Below are 25,849 nucleotides of genomic sequence, written 5' to 3'. Positions count from 1 at the left end.
GGGGCCTGCCTGGTCTGTACGTCTCAATACTTTAGCAAAAATCATCTGATTCAATAAGCTTCCTTTACAGCAGAATGCGATGTTTACTGCCCAAGTGCTAAAAGCAGCCACTTTGTGCACAAACCAATGTCTAATGGATGCAGACACAATCTATTCCCCAATCAGTGGGATTGGCTGCAAACTCAGCATGAGTCTCAGCTTAGTACCCAAGGTCACAGCATAGAAGTGACCCAAATGGAACAACCCATCCATCTGTACGAGCTTAAAATAGGTCAGAGTGTCAGCAAAGACCAAGAGCTCTTGGGGTTCAAAGATGCTTTTTAAAGGAGAGTTCACCAATTCCATTTTTTTTTAAAAAAGAGAGTATGAAAGAATAGAGGAAGTAAAAGAATTTGCATTTCTGACAGTTTTGCTCTCACCTTGTTGAACAGCTTGACAGGCGCTGCAACAGATCCCGTCTCCCTAAGGTAGTCGAACCATTTGAAAGGAATTTTGGAGTAACCTGAAAAATAGCCGCCGTCACCTTAGCGTACAAGTGATTTATTAAACTCAATGTTCCTATTTATCCACCAGTTCGGTTGGTGGAACAATACAACAGCACAAAGTGGCAGGATATCGTTTCACATTCCTGCTTCGCTCGGCCGGTGGGGGGGGGGGTGGGGGGGGGGATGAAATGAGAGAACAGCAGAGGAAAAAAATAACCTGAAGCTCAGACAACCAGCCCGCTTTATTGTTTTTTTTATCCCTTATTATCCTCCCCGCTTTCCTGCAGGCTGCGACTCCTCATTTTGTATGGTTTCAGAGGTTGGTCGTGGCACCTCACCCAAGTGGGCATTCTGAACATGCGGGCCTTGACGGTAAGCTTCAGCTGGGTATTTGGCCAGAGTGGCCTTCACCACCAAGTCCATAGTGTACCCACTTGCACTTTCTAGCAGGGGTGCCTGGATGCTGACCTGCATCGGGAACCCCAACTGATTTTTCCTCTCCTTAGCCCAGGGACACGAAGGCTAACTAGCACTTCCTCCCTCGATAAGGTCACGAACTCAGCGCAGACCAGGAATCTGTTCTGCGACCTTCTTGGTTTATGTGGCTCAGCATTCATGAGATCCATAACAATAAGTCCTCAGCTTTTAAGGACAATGCCAGATTAGAGACATGACCAGATAATCTGTTTTTAGTGACATTGATTGTGGGATAAATATTGACCCAGAACTCCCCTGCTCTTCTTCGAATAGTGGCCGTGGAATCTTTTACGTCCACCTGAGAGGATAGATGGGGCCTCAGTTTAATGTCTCATCCAAAAGATGGCACCTTTGACAGTGCAGCGCTCCCTCAGTACCGGCACTGGGAGTGTTAGCCTGGATTATGTGCTTTACAGCAGAATGAATGAAAGTGGAGGCCTCAACAATGATAGCATGGGCAGTGAGCTGAACAAGCAGGAGGAGGAGAGGGTGCAGTGTGGACAGAGTCCAGTGGGAGGCACAGTGACAGTGTGGCTCCATTAATATCAGCCAATATAAGCTTCCTTTACAGCAGAATGCGATGTTTACTGCCCAAGTGCTAAAAGCAGCCAATTTGTGCACAAACCAATGTCTAATGGATGCAGACACAATCTATTCCCCAATCAGTGGGATTGGCTGCAAACGCAGCATCAGTCTCAGCTTAGTACCCAACTGCAGGGTTGATCGAGAACAAAAACAGTTTGACGTAGCATGTACTGTCAACACGCATCCACTTAAATTCATTCTCAAAGGACGACTCCTTTTCCATTCCACCCATCACTAGGGGAGACAGCTGCCCTGTTACTAGGGCTGAAAAGGAAGAGGTACACAAGGCTGAAGGAAGTACACAGGTATTGTCCCAGATCCAAAACAAAAATGCTGGACAAAAAAAAAAGACACCTCGTAAAAGGATCAGCTCCCACCTCCTCGCCTGGGAGCAGTGGAGAAACCAGATTATCAACCAAGTCAAGAGCAATAATTTCAGCAGAAGAAGAGCTGAATTGAATTGAATTGAATGGAATGAAAAGCAGCCTATGGGCTTGAAACCCTGCCACGTGAAATTAATTCTGGCTGTGTCAACAAATAATAATAATATTTCAAATGCCTTTGAAGATAAACACTACAAAACTTAAACACTGCGCATCAATGAGAACGACATTACCTCTGGGGGGCGTTAGCTCAATCTTGTTGATTTCACAGAACCCCACGGGAAAAATTGACGGGGAAGTGGAGTGGTAACAAAACCAGTCCGAGCCGTCTGCTGCCTCCGAGCCATCGATACCGATCATCAGGTACCCCTCAGCTAATACCTGAGAAGGAAATGGGAAATTCTCTCACTCAAGAGAAAAAGCACACAGAAGGCACCACAAATTCTCACAGGTCCCACCCGCCCCAATGCAGAGTACAGAAGAACGCCCAGTGATGATTTCTCCTCCCTATATAAATCAGGGAATCTCAGCACAGGATTTACAAAAGGCACCCTGGAGTCAAAACATTACTACAGCTATGGTTTGTGAAGCAGGAAGGGTATCACGGGGTTATGGAGATCTTCACTGCACCACCGTCTCTTTGAAGAGATTCACTATGCCATCAGTTTGAGATCTTGGGGGTTCCATTTCTTTTGGATGAAGCAAAACAAAATGAGTCTAGCACCATAATCACAGCGTGAGCACCACAGCGCACTGCCGCTACCAGTAACAAGTACCACAGGCAGCAATGGTTTACAGCCATATGATTACTCCCACAGCCAATTTCACATCTCATCGGAGGTGCTGCCGCGCAAAGGGCATGCCCTTCCCCACAGAGGGGCCATCAGAATACAGGGAAGTACAGAATCTGAGGTCCATGTGCTTAGTCCCAAAACCCACCCCCTCAAATATCCATGCAATTCTTCCTGATTTTATTTCATGCTGTCTGACTCTCAGACCACTCTCTTCCACAAGTTCAACACTCTCTGTGCAAAGGAGTTTGGTCTAGATTGTCTGTGCACCTTCCCTCCTCCAGACCTAAGCCCCTTCCAGAGTTTGTGATAATCTCAAATATATTATGAGTTTAATTTAACCACGTCCTTAAGAATCGGAATATTTCCCCATAGCCTTCTCCAGAGAAAACAATCTTCGATCTTTCCTCAGAGCTCAGGTACATTCAGCTAGGGACAAAGGGAAAGTTGGGAGTTGCTATTCAGACCTCCCAAGCAGCCAGTTCAAGAGCAGAAGAAGCTGACAGCATGTTACCAGCCTGCGCACACAGCTTGGAAATGGGTCTGGACACTGGAGAGGGAACGGTCTCTTTTTTACAAAAACTGATCAATGACTAGGGTTGTATTTCATAAACAGCATTCAGGAACAATGTTTATTTTTTTAAATCTCTGGTATAAGACCTATTAATAGCCAGGGGGCTGGTCATACTCTCCCCTCTGAACAAGGTTGATCCAAGTAGCCCACAAGTAACAGAAACAGATGTGGTGACCTCAAACCTCGGCGCTATTTAAATGCAATACCATAACTTTGTAGCCTAAGATTGATCATTTGGGTTTACTCTGTGGCATCAGACATGCAAAATAAGATTATTTACTAGGGCTTTTCACGGTCACCTGCTTATGTACCCTGATATTCTTGGGTTCCAATGCAGCAGGTTTGCTGACGATGCAAAGGTAGGTGGGAAAGTAAACTGTGAGGAGAACACAGAGTCTGCAAAGGGATATAGACAGGTTAAGTGAGTGGGCAGATGGAATATAATGTGGGGAAATCTGAGGTTATTCACTTTGGTAGGAAGAATAGAAAAGCAGAAATACTTTTTAAATGGTGAGAAACTATTAAATGTTGGTGTTCAAAGAGATCTGGGTGTCCTCTTACAAGAAACACAAAGTTAGCATGCAGGTACAGCAAACAATTAGGAAAGCAAATGGCACGTTGGCCTTTATTGCAAGGGGGTTGGAGTACAAGAGTAAGGAAGTCTTGCTACAATTGTACAGGACTTTGGTGAGGCCACACCTGGAGTACTGTGTATAGTTTTGGTCTCCTTATCTAAGGATGGATATACTTGCCTCAGAGGTGGTGCAACGAAGGTTAACTGGATTGATTCCTGGGATGAGAGGGTTGTCCTATGAGGAGAGATTGAGTAGAATGGGCCTATACTCTCTGGAGTTTGGAAGAATGAGAGGTGATCTCATGGAAATATATAAGATTCTGAGGGGGCTCGACAGGGTAGATGTTAAGAGATGGTTTTCCCCGGCTGGTGAGTCTAGAACTAGAGGGCATAGTCTCAGGATAAGGGGTCGGCCATTTAAGACTGAGATGAGGAGGAATTTCTTCACTCAGATGGTTGTGAATCTTTGGAATTCTCTACCCCAGAGGGCTGTGGATATTGAGTTGTTGAATATATTCAAGGCTGAGATCGATAGATTTTTGTATTCTATGGGAATCAAGGGATATGGGGACAGAGCGGGAAAGTGGAGTTGAGGCCAAAGATCAGCCGTGATCTTATTGAATGGGGGAGTAGGCTCGAGGGGCCGAATGGCCTTCTCCTGCACCTATTTCTTATGTTCTTCGCAGGTGTAACAAGTTTTGCGAGTGAAACTATTGTACTCCACCCTACGTAAATGGATGGTACAAAAGATTAACACTGCAGGTTTGAAAAACTATTTCAGATTGACAGCAAGACGACGGTGAGCCCGCGGGCAAGGCAGGTATTGACAAGTCTCAATACACGATCATCTGACAGCAGAGTGACACTGCCCTTTAAAGTGTCAACAGGAATTCAAATTCGAGCAGCAAAGCACCAATAGACAACATCACGGAGCAATAGTACAGAGGCTCATGCACACCATCTCACACACTGAATCACCACTCCCAGCTGCGTGCAACCATGAAATATAGCAGGGCAGCCTCAGGAACTTGAACTCACTTGGAACGGGAGGTGAGAGATGATCCTAAACCCATCTCAGTTAAGATGTTTCCTGTCACAGGAAGGAAACTTTCATCCCATCAGGATGGATTGTAACTCAGGTCCTACGTGCACCAGCCAGTCCCTGTTCAAACAACTCCTGATAATGAGGGACAGCCAAAGTGGCAAGGTAAGGGTTTCTGTGCAGCAGAGAGCTTACCTTCCTGACAGTCGCCACACAAATCGCAGAAAGATTCAGCGGGTCGATTGCTTCCAGCTTCATCGCTTCCTGGAACCACTCTCCACTCTGGTCAACATCTTTTACCTACAGATCGAGACAGTCAGTAAAATCACAAAGACCAGCAAGTAATTTTTTTAAAATTCATTCTCAGGAAGTGGGCCTCACAAGGCTGGCATTTATTGCCCATCTCTTGTTGCCCTGAGGTAGTGGTGGTGAAATGCCATCCTGAACCGCTGCATGATACAACTGTGGGGCTTGCTAGGCCACTTCAGAGGGCAGTTAAGAGAGTCAACCGCGTATAGGCCCAGGCTGGGTAAGGATGGAAGGTTTCCTTCCCTAAATGGACATTAGTGAACCAGCTGGGATTTATGACAATCCGACAGCTTCATGGTCACTTTTACTGACACCAGCTCTTCATTTCCAGATTTTTTAAAACTGAATTCAAATTCTCAAACTGCCCACGGTGGGATTTGGACTCACTCTCTGGATTACTCATCTAGGCCCCTGGATTATTGGTCCGGTAACATAACCACACTATCGTGCCTTTCCCTAGCAATATACTTTTCATTCAACTGAAAAGGAGAAACACTTAAATGATCCTGAAGCACAGAGCGTTCAACTACCAGATCTGACAAGATCCTTTATACACTGTCTATAGGCAAACACTACAATAGCAAAGCTACTGGATAAGATTTGTGTGATTACTCTATTGACGTCAATAATCTCTGTGCTGCTACAGAACACTGCAAAAGGCTACAAGTGGGAAACAGTCAGCGAGGGTCCCCTTTCGCAATTAATATCCCGCGACGTATTCTCAGAAGTGCATATTGAGCTAGGCTCTGATGCCACTTGTGGTTGAATGTCCTGCCGCACTCTTAGTTTAGGTTCACGTAAAAGTATGGAGACTCGGTCACAGTCAGGCTCAATCCTGTCCTCACCAGGCTGACCTAAATGCACTTTCCTGAGGGAGCCTGGGAACCCTATTCCAGCGCACACGGAGAAAAAGCACAACCCTGAAAAAGCAAATTGGAGGGTTCAACTCTAAATGTGCAGCTTAAAAAAAAAGGCTTGGCCATTTAAACAAAGGTGGGGCCTTTTTAATTAAAAAAAGTGACTGTATTTGTTCATTCAGCAGGGTAAGAATTAAAGCATCAAGCAATGTACTTGTGTAACAAATCATATTTATTTAAACTTAACCAGCTCCACCCCATCGATTCGCTAAAGCAGCACAATCGAACAGTATTTACTACAGTAACCTGCTGCATAAAGCAATAACCACTTAGTCAAAGGAACACTGAGCAGAAGCTCTCCCTGGTAGTTTTCAAAACACACATGCAGCTTCAAAACTTGAACAGCAAATAACGTAAACCTGAAAAACCACACAGAACCAGGAGGTACTTGGATATTAACAGACCCAAAACAACAGTTTTACCTGGAACACTCCCACATTCCTCAGTTAAAGGCACAATGCCTCATTTCTACACGTTTACCTTTGCAAACAACTGTGGTGCAGCATCACACTGTCCTTCCTGCTTCTTTGAACCATCTGAATGTAAAAGAAAGTTGTAAATTTAATTGAATATATAAAAGAGCACGCAGCCAAGCAATGCAGGAAGCGACAGCGATAGAAACTAAACCTACTGCAAAGTCAAACCCAAATGAAAATCAGGCTGGCCACAAGCCAGCACAAAGAGTGAAAGTTTGGCATTAGTCAGCACAGTATGGGAGGTTCACAGTCATGAGTGATATGAACAACAACTTCAGACTTTAGCTATATCCTCATTATTAAACCAGTCTTAATTTTCTAGCTGACCCCCAGTTTTTCCATCGCTGTCTTTGCTGTAGCTACTTACACGTCTTTTGTTTCTCTAGTATCTTCTATTACTTCAGTGCTCAGGTCTATATCGGAGACCATCTGTTATATCATTTGACTAAAGACAGACTGAACACTTGCGCAGGCACAGACACACACACACTTCCCCTCACCACCACCCCCCTTTTTCCTGGTCGTATTATTATGCTTTTGTGTGTCTGGTTCACCAGTTCTAAAGGCTACACACCCGAAACGCAGATGATCTGTTCTCTCTACAGATGCTGATTGACGGGCTATGTGTTTCCAGCTTTTTCTAGTTTTAAGGTACTATTAAAGCTGTACTGATTCTACGGGGAAAGGGCAGGGGAGTGGGACTAGCTGGATTGCTCTTGGAGAGCTGGCACGGGCTCGGCGGGCCAAATGGCGGCCTCCTGTGCTGTAATCATTCTATGATTCCACCCTCCTGACGGATACAACTCACAAGGAAAACATGTCACGAACACACCAGTTCAATCTTGAAACAATAAACTACTTTCTCCACCCAGGACTACTTTTTCCCCTCCTCCGTCTCATGGGTGCAGCCAACCTTCAGAACCTTAACTAAGTGGGTGCAGCTACCAAGCTACTCGGCCATGAAGGGTACCACAGCTGAGCCCAATCCTATTCTGACCAGATATCCATATGCATTTTCCAACACTGATCGCTGGGAAACCTGGCTGGTTACAGGAGCAAAATTTTTCTTCAGCATAAGACCACTTGGCCCCTACTGCCCGTGTTATTTAGGCCTCGTTCTGCCTTTGCATAGTTTTTGTGCCTCCGTAGCAGAGTGTTGGGTTAACATTACACAGCTACCCCACTGGAGGTGCACTGTCTGCAGACAGCTTGTAATATAAACGACAGACAAAAGAAAGTTACAATTCCTATTACATTCGCCCCAGCAAAGGACCTAATGGCTTTGGCAAGCCTTTCACGGCCTCAGGACGTCCCAAAGCGTTTTACAGCCAATGAAGTACTTTTGAAGCGTAGTCACTGTTGTAATGTAGGAAACACAGCAGCCAATTTGCGCACAGCAAGATCCCACAAACAGCAATGTGATAATGACCAGGTGATCCGTTTAAGTGATGTTGGTAGAGGGATAAATATTGTTCAGGACACTGGGGAGAACCTCTTCTTCAAAATAGTGGCATGGGATCTTTTTATGTCCACCTGAATGGGTAGACGGGGCCTCGGTTAACTCCTCAACCGAAAAATGGCACCTCCGACAGTGCAGCACTCATAGAATCATAGAATGGTTATAGCACAGAAGGAGGCCATTCGGCCTGTTGAGTCCGTGCCGGCTCTCTGAAAGAACAATCCAGCTAGACCCACATCCCCTCCCTTTCTCCGTAGCCCTGCAATTTTTTTCCCTTCAAGTACTTATCCAATTCCACGATTGAATCTGCCTCCACCGCCCTTTCATGCAGTGCATTCCAGATCACAACCATTTGCTGTGTAAAAAAGTTTTTCCTCATGTCACCTTTGGTTCTTTTGCCAATCACCTTAAATCTGTGTCGTCTGGTTCTTGACCCTTCCGCCAATGGGAACAGTTTCTCTCTATCTACTCTGTCTAGGCCCTTCATGATTTTGAACACCTCAGTCAAATCTCCTCTCAACCTTCTCTGCTCTGAGAACAACCCCAGCTTCTCCAGTCTATCCACATAATTGAAGTCCATCATCCCTGGAACCATTCTAGTAAATCTTTTCTGCACCCATCACATCACAAGGCCATCACATCCTTCCCTCAGGACTGCACTGGAGTGTCAGCCTACATTTTGTTTCTGGAGTGGGACTTGAACCCACAACCTTCTGACTCAGAGGCGAGAGTGGTACCCACTGAGCCATGGCTGACACTGTAAAGGCAAACTGTATGGCACTTTGGATCCACAACATACTGCGCAACCAAATTTGGGGGGGCGGTCGTCATCATTCAGTTACATCCACAATCCCACCACACGCTTTGCTCCAGTCTTAACCATGTCTTCATGAGGGGGTTCTTTTACCATGGGGGAAAAGATTACTGACACACAAACCTTCTAACTGCCCACTTCAGATCTGCACTAGGGGGACTGGGAGCAGACTGTCCAACTGAACCTCTTAACTACACAGTGTGCATAAAACAACAAATCATCAGCTTGGCTCAGTTGGTAGCACTCTTGCTTCAGAGTCGGAAGGTTGGCTGTTCAAGCCCCACCCAAGGATCTGACATTCCAGTGCTATACTGAGAGTGCGCTACATGGTCAGAAGTGCCATCCTTTGGATGAGACATTAAATTGAAGCCTATCTGCCTGATCCAGAGGTTATGGGGGGTATGTTAAAAAGAGCAGGGGAGTTCTCCCGATGTCCTGGCCAATATTCCTCAATCAACACCATCAAAAGCAGATTAACTGGTTATTTATCTCATTGATGTTATTAAAGTCTTGATGTGCACAGAATGACCGCTGCATATACCTACATAACAATCAGTGTGGCAGTGTCTCCTCAGTTTGAGGGGGCACGTGCGCAGTTACTGTTTACTGTTAGTGACACTGAGTTAACCCAGCATCACTCTATTGGTTTATTTAAAATAGGCTCAACAGTTCACTATATTTTAGATTAATTCACGGTGTGAAGCTCGAAGATGCTTGGGAGAGATGCAATAAGGTGCTATTATAATCTAAGTCTTTCCTATCAAAGGGTAGACATGAAAAATGCCTCGAACAAAGGAAACTCATTCCAAAGATACAAAAATTCTGAACTCAATCCTTACCTGAACGCTTGAATCTATGTCCAATACTCCGAGACCAACCAATAGGGTGAATGAGGGGGCTCAGCATATGACACCAGAAATCATCTGTCCCATCATCACATTCCTCATAGATGAGCCGTAATCGACCTCCCACTATACTTTCAACCACTGCTATTCTTGTTCGGCAGAGGTGCGTTTTATCGACTACTTCCACACGCATGGCGGTTTTGAAAGGGTACTGCATGCTCTCTGCAACCTGCAAGACAACTTCATATTATTGACGTGAAGCAGCCAGCCTTATCTGCACTTCTGTTTCTGAAGCACAATGATGATGGATGCAGCGTGCTGGTGTTCCATTGCTGCCTGTCAGAGTGGCAAGCCTGTTTGTGGCCAAAATTCAGCTAGATCATCAACAAAGATAGTTATGGGGTGCTCTGAATGGTTCAGCCACTTTATACAGCGAGTACCTGAGCCACAAAGTCCAGGAAAGTGCAAGGATCAATCTTCAATGTGTAGGGAGCTGAGGCAGCAAGTAGGAGGGATGCTACAATGGGCTTCAACATCCCTGGGTTAGAGAGGGGGGAAACTATCAGCCAGGGTTCCTGCTCCTGATTGCCATCCAGTTGGATTGGACATGTGTGAATTCTGGACAAAGCCCAGGTGTGATGGCCTTTTTGGTCACGGCTCACACATGCAGAATGGGTAGTGGGGCGAGGTATCGAAGGACAATCAGTGCCCCTGGAATCAGACCCGAGCAGGAATCAACACTTGGTAAGGAAACTAAGGAGAAAATAGCAGCCCAATTGCAATGGAAGAAGCATGGAACAAAGCAAAATTGAACAGAAGAACAAAACAATGGGAATGAGAAAGGAATAGGAGCCGAGCACCTTACCTTAGAGCAGAAGTCAGGTGGCAAGGTCTTGGCACCAGTTAGTCTTTTCACAAGAAAAGCTTTCCAGTTTGTGTATTTGTGTTGGATAGCTGGGAAAGGAAAGAGAGGGAATTATACAGGGAAGACTGTAAACTGGCAATAGCAGGCATTAATCCACAGCATGTGGAGCAGAAGAATGCATCATATTCAATAACACTTTCCAACCAGAATGTCCAAGTGAATTTAGCAGAATACACGCGTACCTACAGAAACAAGATGTCTGCTTTTTTTTTAAAAAGCAATTCTTTGCAGACACAAACAGGAAGCAGTTTTGACATCTGAATACACTTGAGATGCTGGAAACGAAACCTTGGAAACACATCCCAACAAGCACGCTCTCATCAACTAAGGTGGCTGGAGAAAAAGCATCTTAATGTTGGTGAGCCACTTATCAAAAAACACATGAAAAGCTGGCTGGAGGTTCCGACCACCCACACAATCTGATCCTTGGAACACAGGCTGTTGCAGCCTCAAACATCCCAAGTATTCACACGTCACCTGGCTGCAGGTTATATCCAGAAGGATGAGCGAAAAACATGTTACTGGTCGAGATATGGTGTGAAGTACCTTGGACAAATCACGCTAGGACCTGAGTGTGCTTAGTCTCTATCCTTATGATCTGTTCTCGGTAACAGGGTAGCCTCGATGAATAGGTGGTTATACTTGCTAAGGATGACTGTAGTTCAATTGAAAGAAACAACTGAAAGATTTTTTTTTCATCTGGCAAATGATCAAAGATTGATTATCCCACTACTGGGACATTACTGGCAATCCCACTAATTCTGTTTCCCAGGTCCAAAAGAAAAGTTAACTGAAGAGTCACATAATCCTAGAATCAGAAAAAATTTACAGCACAGGAGGCGGCCATTCGGCCCATCGTGTCCGTGCCGGCCGAAAACGAGCCACCCAGCCTAATCCCACTTTCCAGCACTTGGTCCATAGCCCTGTAGGTCACGGCTCTTCAGGTGCACATCCAGGTACTTTTTAAATGAGTTGAGGGTTTCTGCCTCTACCTCCCGTTCAGGCAGTGAGTTCCAGACCCCCACCACCCTCTGGGTGAAAATTATTTTCCTGAGCTCACTTCTAATCCTTCTACAAATCACTTTAAATCTATGCCCTCTGATTATTGACCCCACTAAGGGAAACATGTCCTTCCTATCCACTCTATCTAGGCCCCTCATAATTTTGGACACCTCAATTAAATCACCCCTCAGCCTCCTCTGTTCCAAAGAGAATAACTCCAGCCTGTCCAATCCTTCCTCATAGCTAAAATTCTCCAGTCCTAGCAACATCCTCGTAAATCTCCTCTGTACCCTCTCCAGTGCAATTACATCCTTTCTGTAATGTAGTGACCAGAACTGTACACAGTACTCAAGCTGTGGCCTAACCAGTGTTTTATACAGTTCCAGCATAACCTCCCTGCTCTTATATTCTATGCCTCAGCTAATAAAGGAAAGTATTCCATATGCCTTCTTAACCACCTTATCGACCTGTTCTACCACCTTCAGGGATCTGTGGACATGCACTCCAAGGTCCCTCACTTCCTCTACACCTTTCAGTATCCTCCCATTTATTGTGTACTCCCTTGCCATGTTTGCCCTCCCCAAATGCATTACCTCACACTTCTCTGGATTGAATTCCATTTGCCACTTTTCTGCCCACCTGACTAGTGAATTGATATCTTCCTGCAGTCTACAGCTTTCCTCCTCACTATCAACCACACGGCCAATTTTTGTATCATCTGCAAATTTCTTAATCCATAGAACCATAGAAAAGATACAGCACAGAAGGGGGCCATTTAGTCCATTGTGTCCTCGCCGGCTCGAAGAACAACCAGGTGCCCATTCTAATCCCACTTTCCAGCACCCGGTCCGTAGCCCTGCAGCTTACAGCACTTTAGGTGCAGGTCCAGGTACTTTTTAAAAGAGTTGAGGGTCCCTGCCTCTACCACCAATTCGGGCAGCGAATTCCATACACTCACCACCCTCTGGGTAAAAAAGTTTTTCCTCATGTCCCCTCCAATCCTTCAGCCAATCAGCTTAAATCTATGTCCTCTAGTTCCTGAACTCTCCGCTAGGGGAAACAGGTACTTCCTGTCCACTCTGTCTGGGCCCCTCATAATTTTGTACACCTCAATCAAGTCACCCCTCAGCCTCCTCTGCTCCAAGGAAAACAACCCCAGCCTGTCCAATCTCTCCTCGTAGCTGCAATTTTCAAGCCCTGGCAACATTCTTGTAAATCTTCTCTGCACTCTCTCCAGAGCAATTACATCCTTCCTGTAATGTGGTGACCAGAACTGCGCACAATACTCCAGCTGTGGCCTTACCAGCGTTTTATACAGTTCCATCATTACATCCCTGCTTTTGTATTCTATACCTCGGCTAATAACAGAGAGCATTCCGTATGCCTTCTTCACAACCTTATTAACCTGTACTGCCACCTTCAGGGACCTGTGCACATGCACTCCAAGGTCTCTCACTTCCTCTACCCATCTTATATTCCCGTTTACTGCGTGTTCCCTTTTACTGTTTGCCCTCCCCAAGTGCATTACCTCACACTTCTCCGGGTTGAACTCCATTTGCCACTTTTCTGCCTACTCCACCAACCCATTGATATCTTCTTGGAGTCCACAGCTATCCTCTTCACTATCAACTACACGGCCAATTTTTGTGTCATCTGCAAAGTTACCAATCATGCCCCCTACATTCAAGTCCAAATCATTAATATATACCACAAACAGCAAGGGACCCAACACTGAGCCCTGTGGCACATCACTGGAAACGGATTTCCATTCGCAAAGACATCCATCGACTTTTACCCTTTGTTTCCTGTTACTGAGCCAATTTTGGATCCAATTCACCACATTTCCCTCTATCCCATGGGCTTTTACCTTTCTGACCAGTCTGCCATGTGGGACCTTGTCAAATGCCTTACTAAAATCCATGTGGACAACATCCACTGCACTACCCTCATCAATCCTCCTGGTCACTTCCTCAAAGAATTTAATCAGATTTGTAAGGCATGACCTTCCCTGAACAAATCCATGCTGACTATCCCTGATTAAACCATGCCTTTCCAAGTGACAGTTTATCCTATCTCTCAATATTGATTCTAATAGTTTGCCCACCACTGAGGTAAGACTGACCGGCCTATAATTGTTCGGCCTTTCCCTCGTACCCTTTTTAAACAATGGTATTATGTTTGCCGTCTTCCAGTCCTCTGGTATCTCCCCTGTATCCAGTGAGGAATGGAAAATGATCCTCAGAGCATCCGCTATTTCCTCCCTGGCTCCCTTCAATAGCCTAGGAAACAATCCATCCGGCCCTGGTGACTTATCAACTTTCAAGGATTCCAGTCCCTCTAGTACTTCCTCTCTCGTTATGTTTACCTTATCCAATATTTCACACCTCTCCTCTTTAACTACTACGTCCGGATCATCCCTTTCCTTTGTGAATACGGAGTCAAAATATTCATTTACAACCCTACCCACATCCTCTGCTTCTACACACAAGTTACCCTTATCATCCCTGAAAGGTCCCACCTTTTCCTTAGCTAGCCTCTTGTTATTAATGTACCGATAAAACATTTTTGGGTTTTCTTTAATCTTACTCACTAATATTTTTTCATGCCCTCTCTTTGCTTTCCTCATTTCCTTTTTTACGTCATTCCTGTACTTTCTGTACTCCTCTAGGCTTTCTGCAGTATTTCGTTTTCTGTGACAGTCATAAGCTTTCTTTTTCTGCTTTATCTTGCCCCGTATACTTCTAGACAACCAGGTACATAGATCATTGAAGTGTCATGAACAGGTGCAGAAAATAATCAAGAAGGCTAATGGAATGCTGGCCTTTATATCTAGAGGTCTAGAGTACAAGGGGGCAGAAGTTATGCTGCAGCTATACAAAACCCTGGTTAGACCACACCTGGAGTACTGTGAGCAGTTCTGGGCACCACACCTTCGGAAGGACATATTGGCCTTGGAGGGAGTGCAGCGTAGGTTTACTAGAATGATACCCGGACTTCAAGGGTTAAGTTACGAGGAGAGATTACACAAATTGGGGTTATATTCTCTGGAGTTTTGAAGGTTAAGGGGTGATCTGATCGAAGTTTATAAGATATTAAGGGGAACATATAGGGTGGATAGAGAGAAACTATTTCCACTGGTTGGGGATTCTAGGAGTAGGGGGCACAGTCTAAAAATTAGAGCCAGACCTTTCAGGAGTGAGATTAGAAAACATTTCTACACACAAAGGGTGGTAGAAGTTTGGAACTCTCTTCCGCAAACGGCGATTGATACTAGCTCAATTGCTAAATTTAAATCTGAGATAGATAGCTTTTTGGCAACCAAAGGTATTAAGGGATATGGGCCAAAGGCAGGTATTTTTTTAAAATTCGTTCACGGGATGTGGGCGTCGCTGGCAAGGCCGGCATTTATTGCCCATCCCTAGCGAGATTTTTACAACTGAGTGGCTTGCTAGGCCATTTCAGAGGGCAATTAAGAATCAACCACATTGCTGTGGGTCTGGAGACACATTGGCCAGACCGGGTAAGGACGGCAGGTTTCCTTCCCTAAAGGACATTAGTGAACCAGATGGGTTTTTACGACAATCCGGTAGTTTCATGGCTATCATTACTGATACTAGTATTTTAATTCCAGATTTTTTATTTAATTAATTGAATTTAAATTCGCCAGCCACCGTGGCGGGATTTGAACTCGTGATTCTGGATTTTAGTCCAGGCCTCTGGATTACTAGCCCAGTAACATAACCACTACGCTACCGTACCCATATGGAGTATATGGAGTTAGATCACAGATCAGCCATGATCTTATCAAATGGCAAAGCAGGCACGAGGGGCTGAATGGCCTGCTCCTGTTCCTATGTTTATCCCATCCAATATTTCACACTCCTCCTCCTTACCTTCAACGAGGACAGACGCAAAGTATTCATTAAGAACCATACCAAAATCTTCCACCTCCACACATAGTTTACCTTTTTGGTCTCTAATAGACCCTACTCTTTCCTTAGTTATCCTCTTGCTCTTAGTGTATTTATAAAACATCTTTGGGTTTTCCGAGGCTATAAAAAGGAGGATATGTGCACATTTTCTGGAGTCTCAGTCACCTAGTTATTGCATTTGGTACCTTAGACCTAAAACGTCAAAGCCTCGGCTCCACGAAAACTGTGACCCAACCTCAGCATAGAATAGGGTAGCCCCTGAATGCCCAATTACCCCGTGCCCACCACCAACTTGCATTTATATAGGGTTCCACACGTCAGAAAGACAGCTCAGAGCGGAAAAAAACATGGACACCTAGTAGGAATGACGAACTGGTAGAAATAGAATTGTGGGATGAGGCTGAAAGGCAGGTGAAAATAAGTCCTTTGAAGGTAGGGAGCAAGGAGATAAGGCAGAGGGATTCCACTAACTACCAGTAAGATGCAGAAAAGCCCTTTTAGGAGTTAGAAGGTTAGGAGTGGGTTTCAACAAGTGTGTGTGGCACGCAGGAGGCAAGCATTTATACTGAATGATTCCCATTCTTCCTCCACCACCCCCAAGGATTCAGACTTCAATCTGCCTTACGGACACCACGATGTCCATCCCACAGAGGCAAGTAACTATTTTAAACTATAAGAGAGGATCCACCACAGAAGACTTACTGCGAGGAGTAACTAAAGGCTTGCCACTAGTTGCACACCAGCCAACTGGATGGACATCAGAACCACAGATATTACACCAGAAGTCGAGATTAGAGTCATTGTCAAAACCTTCATATCGGAGCAAAGCCTTGTAACCTGCAAGAGAATGAAGAACTCCATTTGAGTCTAAGAGAAATCTCAACATAGAGTCATAGAAAGGTTACAGCACAGAAGGGGGCCATTTGGCCCATCGAGTCCACGCCAACTCTATGCAAGAGCAATCCAGCTAGTCCCACTCCCCCGTCCTTTCCCCATGGCCCTGCAAATTTTTTTCCTTTCAAGTACTTATCCAGTTCCCTTTTGAAGGCCATGATTGAATCTGCCTCCACCTCCCCCTCGGGCAGTGTATTCCAGATCCTAACCACTCGCTGTGTAAAAAGGATTTTCCTCATGTCACCTTTGGTTCTTTTGCCAATCACCTTAAATCTATGTCCTCTGGTTCTTGACCCTTCCGTCAATGGGAACAGTTTCTTTCTATCTACTGTCTAGACCCTTCATGATTTTGAATACCTCTCAAATCTCCTCGCAACCGTCTCTGTTCCAAGGAGAACAATCCCAGCTTCTCCAGTCTATCCACGTAACTAAAGTCCCTCATCCCTGGAATCATTCTAGTAAATCTCCTCTGCACCCTCTCAAAGGCCTTCATATCCTTCCTAAAGTGCAGTGCCCAGAACTGGACACAATACTCCAGTTGTGGCCGAACCAGTGTTTTATGAAGGTTCATCATGACTTCCATACTTTTGTACTCTATGCCTCGATTTATAAAGCCCAGGATCCGATATGCTTTTTTAGCCGCTTTCTCAACCTGCCCTGCCACCTTCAACCATTTGTGCACATATAACCCCAGATCTCTCTGTTCCTGTATCCCTTTTAGAGTTGTGCCCTCTAGTTTATATTGCCTCTCCTCATTCTTCCTACCGAAATGTATCACTTCGCATTTTTCTGCGTTAAATTTCATCTGCCACGTGTCCGCCCATGCCACCAGCCTGTCTTGAAGTCTATCACTATCCTCCTCACTGTTTACTACCCTTCCAAGTTTTATGTCATCTGCACATTTTGAAATTGTGCCCTGTACACCCAAGTCCAAGTCATTAATATACATCAAGAAAAGCAGTGGTCCCAGCACCGACCCCTGGGGAACACCACTGTACACCTCCCTCCAGTCCGAAAAACAACCGTTCACCACTACTCTGTTTCCTCTCCCTTAGCCAATTCTGTATCCCAGTTGCTCGTGCTTAGAAACGGTGCCCACTGAACTGATCCACGTGCAGTTACGGTGGGGAGAGCTAGATTTGCAGGCATAGTTCACCCCATCCAATTATGATGGTAATCTCAGCCATGTTATTACAGGAAAGCACAGATCCCTTCCCACAGAGAGGGGTCCACCCCTAAGCTACTACTGCACACCTAGCACCTATTTCAGCACAATTCTGCCCGAGTCCTGGGAGAAGGTTTCCTGCCACCTTGACTGGGGCTGCTACAAGATATCAAGAGACCAGGGAGAAAATACATCCTCTAAATCTTCCTTCCCTCCTCATGGAGAAGGCACTTGGCAGGGGAAAGAGAGGGAGGGACTTAACAAATATAATCTCCTTGGGCAGATTTAAATGTACTTGGAGGAACATGATGCTGTGAGTAATCTGAACTGTTCTAGTCTTTAACTGGAAGGCAGTGAATTATGGAGACAAACAGTTTTAAAATAAAGGACAATTAAATGACTCATTGGTTTGACAAGACTGCAAAGACTACATGCTGTGTTAACTCTAAACCTGCAGCTCTTGCGATGATGTACATTCTGCGACACAGCACCACCTTTATAGCTTTGCTTCCTAGCTGCTTAGGATACAAGCTGGAGCACATGAAAGTAACTTTAGAATTCTCAATTACAGCCCCACTTCTCAAAGTCCCTGCTTTCAGCGAGCAGAGACAGGACAAACACTTCTCCACAGCTACTCTCAATGTTTTACTCTACATCAGCTGGACAGCAGCACCTTTTCTCCAAGGCCGGGAGAGTTCTCTCCCCTTTCCCCAACAGGATTAACCAAGTACCTGCTAAAACCCAATGGAGGAAGCAGTGTTGAAACGAGTGGGTTGCAAACCAGGCAATCAATACTCAACAACTGCCACAACCATTAAGTGCTCGAATGTAGCAATGCCTCACAATGGAGTTCAAAATCACTGTGGTTGGCTGTACCTGCTAGCTTGATGATGCCTGCGATCCAGAAGACCTTGGTAGGCAGGTTGCAATCCGTGTTTGGAACCTCCACCCTTACGCCCTCTGCAATGTCTCCCCAGCGAGTCCCCATTGGTACCTGTTTTATAACAAAAGGCAGCAGTGTCACAGATGCTGCAATCTAAGTTATGTTTGTAGAAGTAAATGGTACAGATTTTACCAGCAGCCTTAGCAAGTCCGAGCAATTAACCGCGTATTAGTTCTTGATTAACTTGTAGTTATGGGTGTCACTGTAGTTAACTGCAGGAAGATATCAATGGACTGGTCAGGTGGGCAGAAAAGTGGCAAATGGAATTCCATCGGGAGAGTGAGGGGTAATGCATTTGGGGAAGTCAAAGAGAGTGCACTATAAATGGGAGGATACCGAGAGGTGTAGAGGAAGTGAGGGACCTTAGTGTGCATGTCTACAGATCCCTGAAAGTAGCAGGACAGGTAGATAAGGTGGTTAAGAAGGCATATGGAATACTTTCCTTCATTAGCCAAGGTATAGAATATAAGAGCAGGGAGGTTATGCTGGAACTGCATAAAACACTGGTTCGGCCACAGCTTGAGTACTGTGTACAGTTCTGGTCACCACATTACAGGAAGGATGTAATTGCACTAGAGAGGGTACAGAGGAGATTTACGAGGATGTGCCAGGACTGGAGAATTTTAGCTATGAGGAAAGATTGGATAGGTTGGGGTTGTTCTCTTTGGAACAGAGGAAGCTGAGGGGTGATTTAATTGAGGTGTACAAAATTATGAGGGGCCTAGATAGAGTGGATAGGATGGACATATTTCCCTTAGCAGAGAGGTCAATAACCAGGGGGCATAGATTTATAGTGACTGGTAGAAGGATGAGAGGGGAGCTAAGGAAAAAAATTTTCACCCAGAGGGTGGTGGGGGTCTGGAACTCACTGCTTGAAAGGGTGGTAGAGGCAGAAACCCTCAGCTCATTTTAAAAGTACCTGAAGTGCCGTAACCTACAGGGCTACGGACCAAGTGCTGGAAAGTGGGATTCGGCTGGGTGGCTCATTTTTGGTCAGTACGGACACGATGGGCCAAATGGCCTCATTCTGTGCCACAAATTTTCTACAATTCTACGAACCCCTCAGTGTGAATAGAACAGAAGTATGCCAGGTTTCAAAGTCAGCGCCGACAGCTTCTTTCAGCAAGAAAATACTGTTACACATGACTACAAATAAAATAAACAAACTCAGCTTGTCCCCACCAGGTCCTGGTTACAAGCACAACTGGGCTTCAACAAAGTTAAGTCATACAAGTTGACTGCATCAGTAAAGGAACACTTAGAAGAGTCACACAGAGGGATTGAAAAAGTGGAGGGGGGGGGGGGGGTGGTGGGGGGAGGTGGGGAAAGGAAGAAAAAGAGTGATAGTTGAACGCAGACATCACAATGAGGAAAGAAAGAGCAGGTAAGAAAGAGAGACAGAGATGGACAGAGTTAGAGAGTGGAAAGCAGCAGAGAAACAGTTACAGAAGGAGAGTTGCGTTCAGAACCAATCCCACAGGGCATCAAATTGTTTAAAAAAAAGTAAATTGATCACAGACTGATTACAAGGCTGAACCATAATTGAAGGGTTCAGATGACATCAGAATCCCCTTGATTATACTGTTAACCTTATCAACAGGATATTTTTAAAATGCATGTACAATGTTTTTAAATACTCATAGTCTACTTGTGTGAAATTACTGGCCTTATTGTAAATGCACTCACTGCCAGCCATCTATTAACCCACACACTGATTATATCCCTTCAAGAATCCTGTGACTGTATTTTACAATTACAACTCCAGAGGAAACAATTACATCCAATGGAGTCAAAATTGTGACTTGGGGCGAATGACGTGACGACAATCCCGCAATCTCAGCACAACTCTCAAGAGAATTACAACATGGTAGTCTGTATTAGAAGCAAAATGGCCCTAAACAACTACTGGAGGAGGGGGTGGGGGTGGGGGGGGGGAAACAAAACTACTGGCTCAGTGGATATATACATTGCATGATGTAGTACCAAGCCATAGAAGCTAACTAAAGGATTGATTAAGAAAGGGAAGATAGATTATGAAAATAAATTAGCAAATAATATAAAAACAGATAGCAAGAGTTTCTATAGTTATATAAAAAGAAAAAGGGTGGCTAAGGCAAACGTAGGTCCCTTAGAGGATGAGGCCGGGAAATTAATGGTGGGAAACACGGAGATGGCAAAAATGCTGAACAAATATTTTGTTTCAGTCTTCACGGTAGAGGACACTAAGAATATCCCAACACTGGACAAACAGGGGGTTCTAGTGGGGGAGGAGCTAAATACGATTAAAATCACTAAGGAATTGGTACTCAGTAAATTAATGGGACAAGGCGGATAAATCCCCTGGACCTGATGGCTTACATCCTAGGGTCTTGAGGGAAGTGGCAGTGGTGATTGTGGATGCTTTGGTAATAATTTTCCAAAATTCTCTGGACTCGGCAAAGGTCCCGGCAGATTGGAAAACTGCTAATGTAACACCCTTATTTAAAAAGGGTAGTAGGCAGAAGGCTGGAAATTATAGACCAGTTAGCCTAACATCTGTGGTGGGTATAATTTTGGAGTCTATTATTAAGGAGACAGTAGCGGAACATTTGGATAAACATAATTTAATAGGACAAAGTCAGCATGGCTTTACGAAGGGGAAGTCATGTCTGACAAATTTGCTTGAGTTCTTTGAGGACATAACGTACAGGGTGGATAAAGGGGAACCAGTGGACGTAGTGTATTTCGACTTCCAGAAGGCATTCGACAAGGTGCCACATAAAAGATTATTGCTCAAGATAAAGAATCACTGGATTGAGGGTAATATTCTGGCATGGGTGGAGGATTGGTTATCTAACAGGAAGCAGAGAGTTGGGATAAATGGTTCATTCTCGGACTGGCAACCAGTAGCCAGTGGTGTTCCGCAGGGGTCGGTGCTGGGTCCCCAACTCTTTACAATCTATATTAACGATTTGGAGGAGGGGACCGAATGTAACGTATCAAAGTTTGCAGATGATACAAAGATGGGAGGGAAAGTGGAGAGTGAGGAGGACATAAAAAACCTACAAGGGGATATAGACAGGCTGGGTGAGTGGGCGGAGATTTGGCAGATGCAATACAATATTGGAAAATGTGAGGTTATGCACTTTGGCAGGAAAAATCAGAGAGCAGGTTATTATCTTAAAGGCGAGAAACTGGAAAGTACTGCAGTACAAAGGGATCTGGGGGTCCCAGTGCAAGAAGATCAAAAAGTTAGTATGCAGGTGCAGCAGGTGATCAAGAAGGCCAACGGAATGTTGGCTTTTATTGCTCGGGGGATAGAATATAAAAAGAGGGAGGTATTGCTGCAGTTATATAAGGTATTGGTGAGACCGCACCTGGAATACTGCATACAGTTTTGGTGTCCATACTTAAGAAAAGACATACTTGCTCTCGAGGCAGTACAAAGAAGGTTCACTCGGTTAATCCTGGAGATGAGGGGGCGGACATATGAGGAGAGGTTGAGTAGATTGGGACTCTACTCATTGGAGTTCAGAAGAATGAGAGGCGATCTTATTGAAACATATAAGATTGTGAAGGGGCTTGATCGGGTGGATGCGGTAGGGATGTTCCCAAGGATGGGTGAAACTAGAACTAGGGGGCATAATCTTAGAATAAGAGGCTGCTCTTTCAAAACTGAGATGAGGAGAAACTTCTTCACTCAGAGGGTAGTAGGTCTGTGGAATTTGCTGCCCCAGGAAGCTGTGGAAGCTACATCATTAAATAAATTTAAAACAGAAATCGACAGTTTCCTAGAAGTAAAGGGAATTAGGGGTTACGGGGAGCGGGCAGGAAATTGGACATGAATTTAGATTTGAGACTGGGATCAGATCAGCCATGATCTTATTGAATGGCGGAGCAGGCTCGAGGGGCCGATTGGCCTACTCCTGCTCCTATTTCTTATGTTCTTATGTTCTTAAGCTAACACAGTCCCAACATTCAACCCAAAGTTTGTGCATGGTTAGCTGATCTAGAGCAGGGCGGTAGCAGTATAACTGCTCCATCCAACACTCCTCGGTCAGGAACAGCACGGGTTCGGTACATAGGAACAGGAGGAGGCCATTCGGTCCCTCAAGCCTGTTCCGCCATTCAATTAGATCGTCGTTAATCTGTACCTCAACCCTATTACCCACCGTTGCTCCATATCGCTTGATGCCTTTACCTAACAAAAATCTGTCAATCTCAATCTCAAAAATTTCAAGCTTTTTGGGAGAGAGTTCCAATTTCCACTATCCCGTGTGTGAGAGTGCTTCCTGGTTTCACTCGTAACTCATCTAGCTCTAATCTTATTATGTCCCCTTGTTGTGGATTCCCCCACCAAAGGAAACAGCTTCTCTGCATTTACCCTATCGAATCCCTTTATCACTTTAAACACCTTGATTAGATCACCCCTCAACCTTCTAAACCCATGTCTATGCAACTTGTCCCCATGATTTAAACCTTTAAGCCCCGGTATCATTCTGGTGAATCTGCACTGCACCCCCTCCAGGGCCAATAGAGATGCAATGGCAAGCTCCCTTTGCATTGCTTCATCCAAAACTATCAGGGCAGGTGCAGCACAAGTTGAATACAGAGTAAAGCTCCCTCTACACTGTGCCATCAAACACTCCCAGATGCAGAAGTTCCTCAGGGCAGTGTCCTAGGCCCAACCATCTTCAGCTGCTTCATCAATGACCTTCCCTCCATCATAAGGTCAGAAATGGGGATGTTCGCTGATGATTGCACAGTGTTCAATTCCATTCGCAACCCCTCAGACAATGAAGCAGTCCATGCCCACATGCAGCAAGACCTGGACAACATCCAGGCTTGGACTGATAAGTGGCCAGTAACATTCGCGCCAGACAAGTGCCAGGCAATGATCATCTCCAACAAGAGAGAGTCTAACCACCTCCCCTTGACATTCAATGGCATTACCATCGCCGAATCCCCCACTAATCAACATCCTGGGGGTTACCATTGACCAGAAATTTAACTGGACCAGCCATATAAATACTGTGGGTACAAGAGCAGGTCAGAGGCTGGGTATTCTGTGGCGAGTGACTCACCTCTTGACACTTTTTTTTTTATTCGTTCACGGGATGTGGGCGTCGCTGGCAAGGCCGGCATTTATTGCCCATCCCTAATTGCCCTCGAGAAGGTGGTGGTGAGCCGCCTTCTTGAACCGCTGCAGTCCGTGTGGTGACGGTTCTCCCACAGTGCTGTTAGGAAGGGAGTTCCAGGATTTTGACCCAGCGACAATGAAGGAACGGCGATATATTTCCAAGTCGGGATGGTGTGTGACTTGGAGGGGAACGTGCAGGTGGTGTTGTTCCCATGCGCCTGCTGCCCTTGTCCTTCTAGGTGGTAGAGGTCGCGGGTTTGGGAGGTGCTGTCGAAGAAGCCTTGGCGAGTTGCTGCAGTGCATCCTGTGGATGGTGCACACTGCAACCACAGTGCGCCGGTGGTGAAGGGAGTGAATGTTTAGGGTGGTGGATGGGGTGCCAATCAAGCGGGCTGCTTTATCTTGGATGGTGTCGAGCTTCTTGAGTGTTGTTGGAGCTGCACTCATCCAGGCAAGTGGAGAGTATGCCATCACACTCCTGACTTGTGCCTTGTAGATGGTGGAAAGGCTTTGGGGAGTCAGGAGGTGAGTCACTCGCCGCAGAATACCCAGCCTCTGACCTGCTCTTGTAGCCACAGTATTTATGTGGCTGGTCCAGTTAAGTTTCTGGTCAATGGTGACCCCCAGGATGTTGATGGTGGGGGATTCGGCGATGGTAATGCCGTTGAATGTCAAGGGGAGGTGGTTAGACTCTCTCTTGTTGGAGATGGTCATTGCCTGGCACTTATCTGGCGCGAATGTTACTTGCCACTTATGAGCCCAAGCCTGGATGTTGTCCAGGTCTTGCTGCATGCAGGCTCGGACTGCTTCATTATCTGAGGCGTTGCGAATGGAACTGAACACTGTGCAGTCATCAGCGAACATCCCCATTTCTGACCTTATGATGGAGGGAAGGTCATTGATGAAGCAGCTGAAGATGGTTGGGCCCAGGACACTGCCCTGAGGAACTCCTGCAGCAATGCCCTGGGGCTGAGATGATTGGCCTCCAACAACCACTACCATCTTCCTTTGTGCTAGGTATGACTCCAGCCACTGGAGAGTTTTCCCCCTGATTCCCATTGACTTCAATTTTACTAGGGCTCCTTGGTGCCACACTCGATCAAATGCTGCCTTGATGTCAAGGGCAGTCACTCTCACCTCACCTCTGGAATTCAGCTCTTTTGTCCATGTTTGGACCAAGGCTGTAATGAGGTCTGGAGCCGAGTGGTCCTGGCGGAACCCAAACTGAGCATCGGTGAGCAGGTTATTGGTAAGTAAGTGCCGCTTGATAGCACTGTCGATGACACCTTCCATCACTTTGCTGATGATTGAGAGTAGACTGATGGGACGGTAATTGGCCGGATTGGATTTGTCCTGCTTTTTGTGGACAGGACATACCTGGGCAATTTTCCACATTGTCGGGTGGATGCCAGTGTTGTAGCTGTACTGGAACAGCTTGGCTAGAGGCGCAGCTAGTTCTGGAGCACAAGTCTTCAGCACTACAGCTGGGATGTTGTCGGGGCCCATAGCCTTTGCTGTATCCAGTGCACTCAGCCGTTTCTTGATATCACGTGGAGTGAATCGAATTGGCCGAAGACTGGCTTCCGTGATGGTGGGGATATCGGGAGGAGGCTGAGATGGATTATCCACTCGGCACTTCTGGCTGAAGATGGTTGCAAACGCTTTAGCCTTGTCTTTTGCACTCACGTGCTGGACTCCGCCATCATTGAGAATGGGGATGTTTGCAGAGCCTCCTCCTCCCGTTAGTTGTTTAATTGTCCACCACCATTCACGACTGGATGTGGCAGGACTGCAGAGCTTTGATCTGATCCGTTGGTTGTGGAATCGCTTAGCTCTGTCTATAGCATGTTGCTTCCGCTGTTTAGCATGCATGTAGTCCTGAGTTGTAGCTTCACCAGGTTGGCACCTCATTTTTAGGTATGCCTGGTGCTGCTCCTGGCATGCTCTTCTACACTCCTCATTGAACCAGGGTTGATCCCCTGGCTTGTTGGTAATGGTAGAGTGAGGAATATGCCGGGCCATGAGGTTACAGATTGTGCTGGAATACAATTCTGCTGCTGCTGATGGCCCACAGCGCCTCATGGATGCCCAGTTTTGAGCTGCTGGATCTGTTCTGAATCTATCCCATTTAGCACGGT

The 25,849-nt window shown here is 45.7% G+C and overlaps 1 protein-coding gene across 4 annotated transcripts in view; it reads right to left on the bottom strand.

The window, feature by feature from the left end:
- Positions 1–25,849, bottom strand: part of mbtd1 (mbt domain containing 1) — a 61,383-nt gene that overhangs the window by 15,979 nt on the left and 19,555 nt on the right. For all 4 annotated transcript variants that reach the window (XR_010966938.1, XM_068003818.1, XM_068003819.1 and 1 more), the window contains exons 6-13: positions 18,526–18,643; positions 16,293–16,427; positions 10,597–10,685; positions 9,726–9,960; positions 6,618–6,673; positions 5,107–5,211; positions 2,164–2,311; positions 420–502 (exon numbers count right to left, since the gene is read on the bottom strand). Coding sequence is in view for 3 of the 4 variants with exons in the window: in XM_068003818.1 (XP_067859919.1) it covers positions 420–502; positions 2,164–2,311; positions 5,107–5,211; positions 6,618–6,673; positions 9,726–9,960; positions 10,597–10,685; positions 16,293–16,427; positions 18,526–18,643 (969 nt within the window). In the remaining variant the exon portion in view is untranslated. The remainder of the gene's footprint in view (positions 1–419; positions 503–2,163; positions 2,312–5,106; positions 5,212–6,617; positions 6,674–9,725; positions 9,961–10,596; positions 10,686–16,292; positions 16,428–18,525; positions 18,644–25,849) is intronic.

This window comes from Heptranchias perlo, chromosome 23 (assembly GCF_035084215.1).
Source record: "Heptranchias perlo isolate sHepPer1 chromosome 23, sHepPer1.hap1, whole genome shotgun sequence".
Taxonomy (NCBI): Eukaryota; Metazoa; Chordata; class Chondrichthyes; order Hexanchiformes; family Hexanchidae; genus Heptranchias; species Heptranchias perlo.
This window is presented reverse-complemented; position numbering and strand designations above follow the sequence as displayed.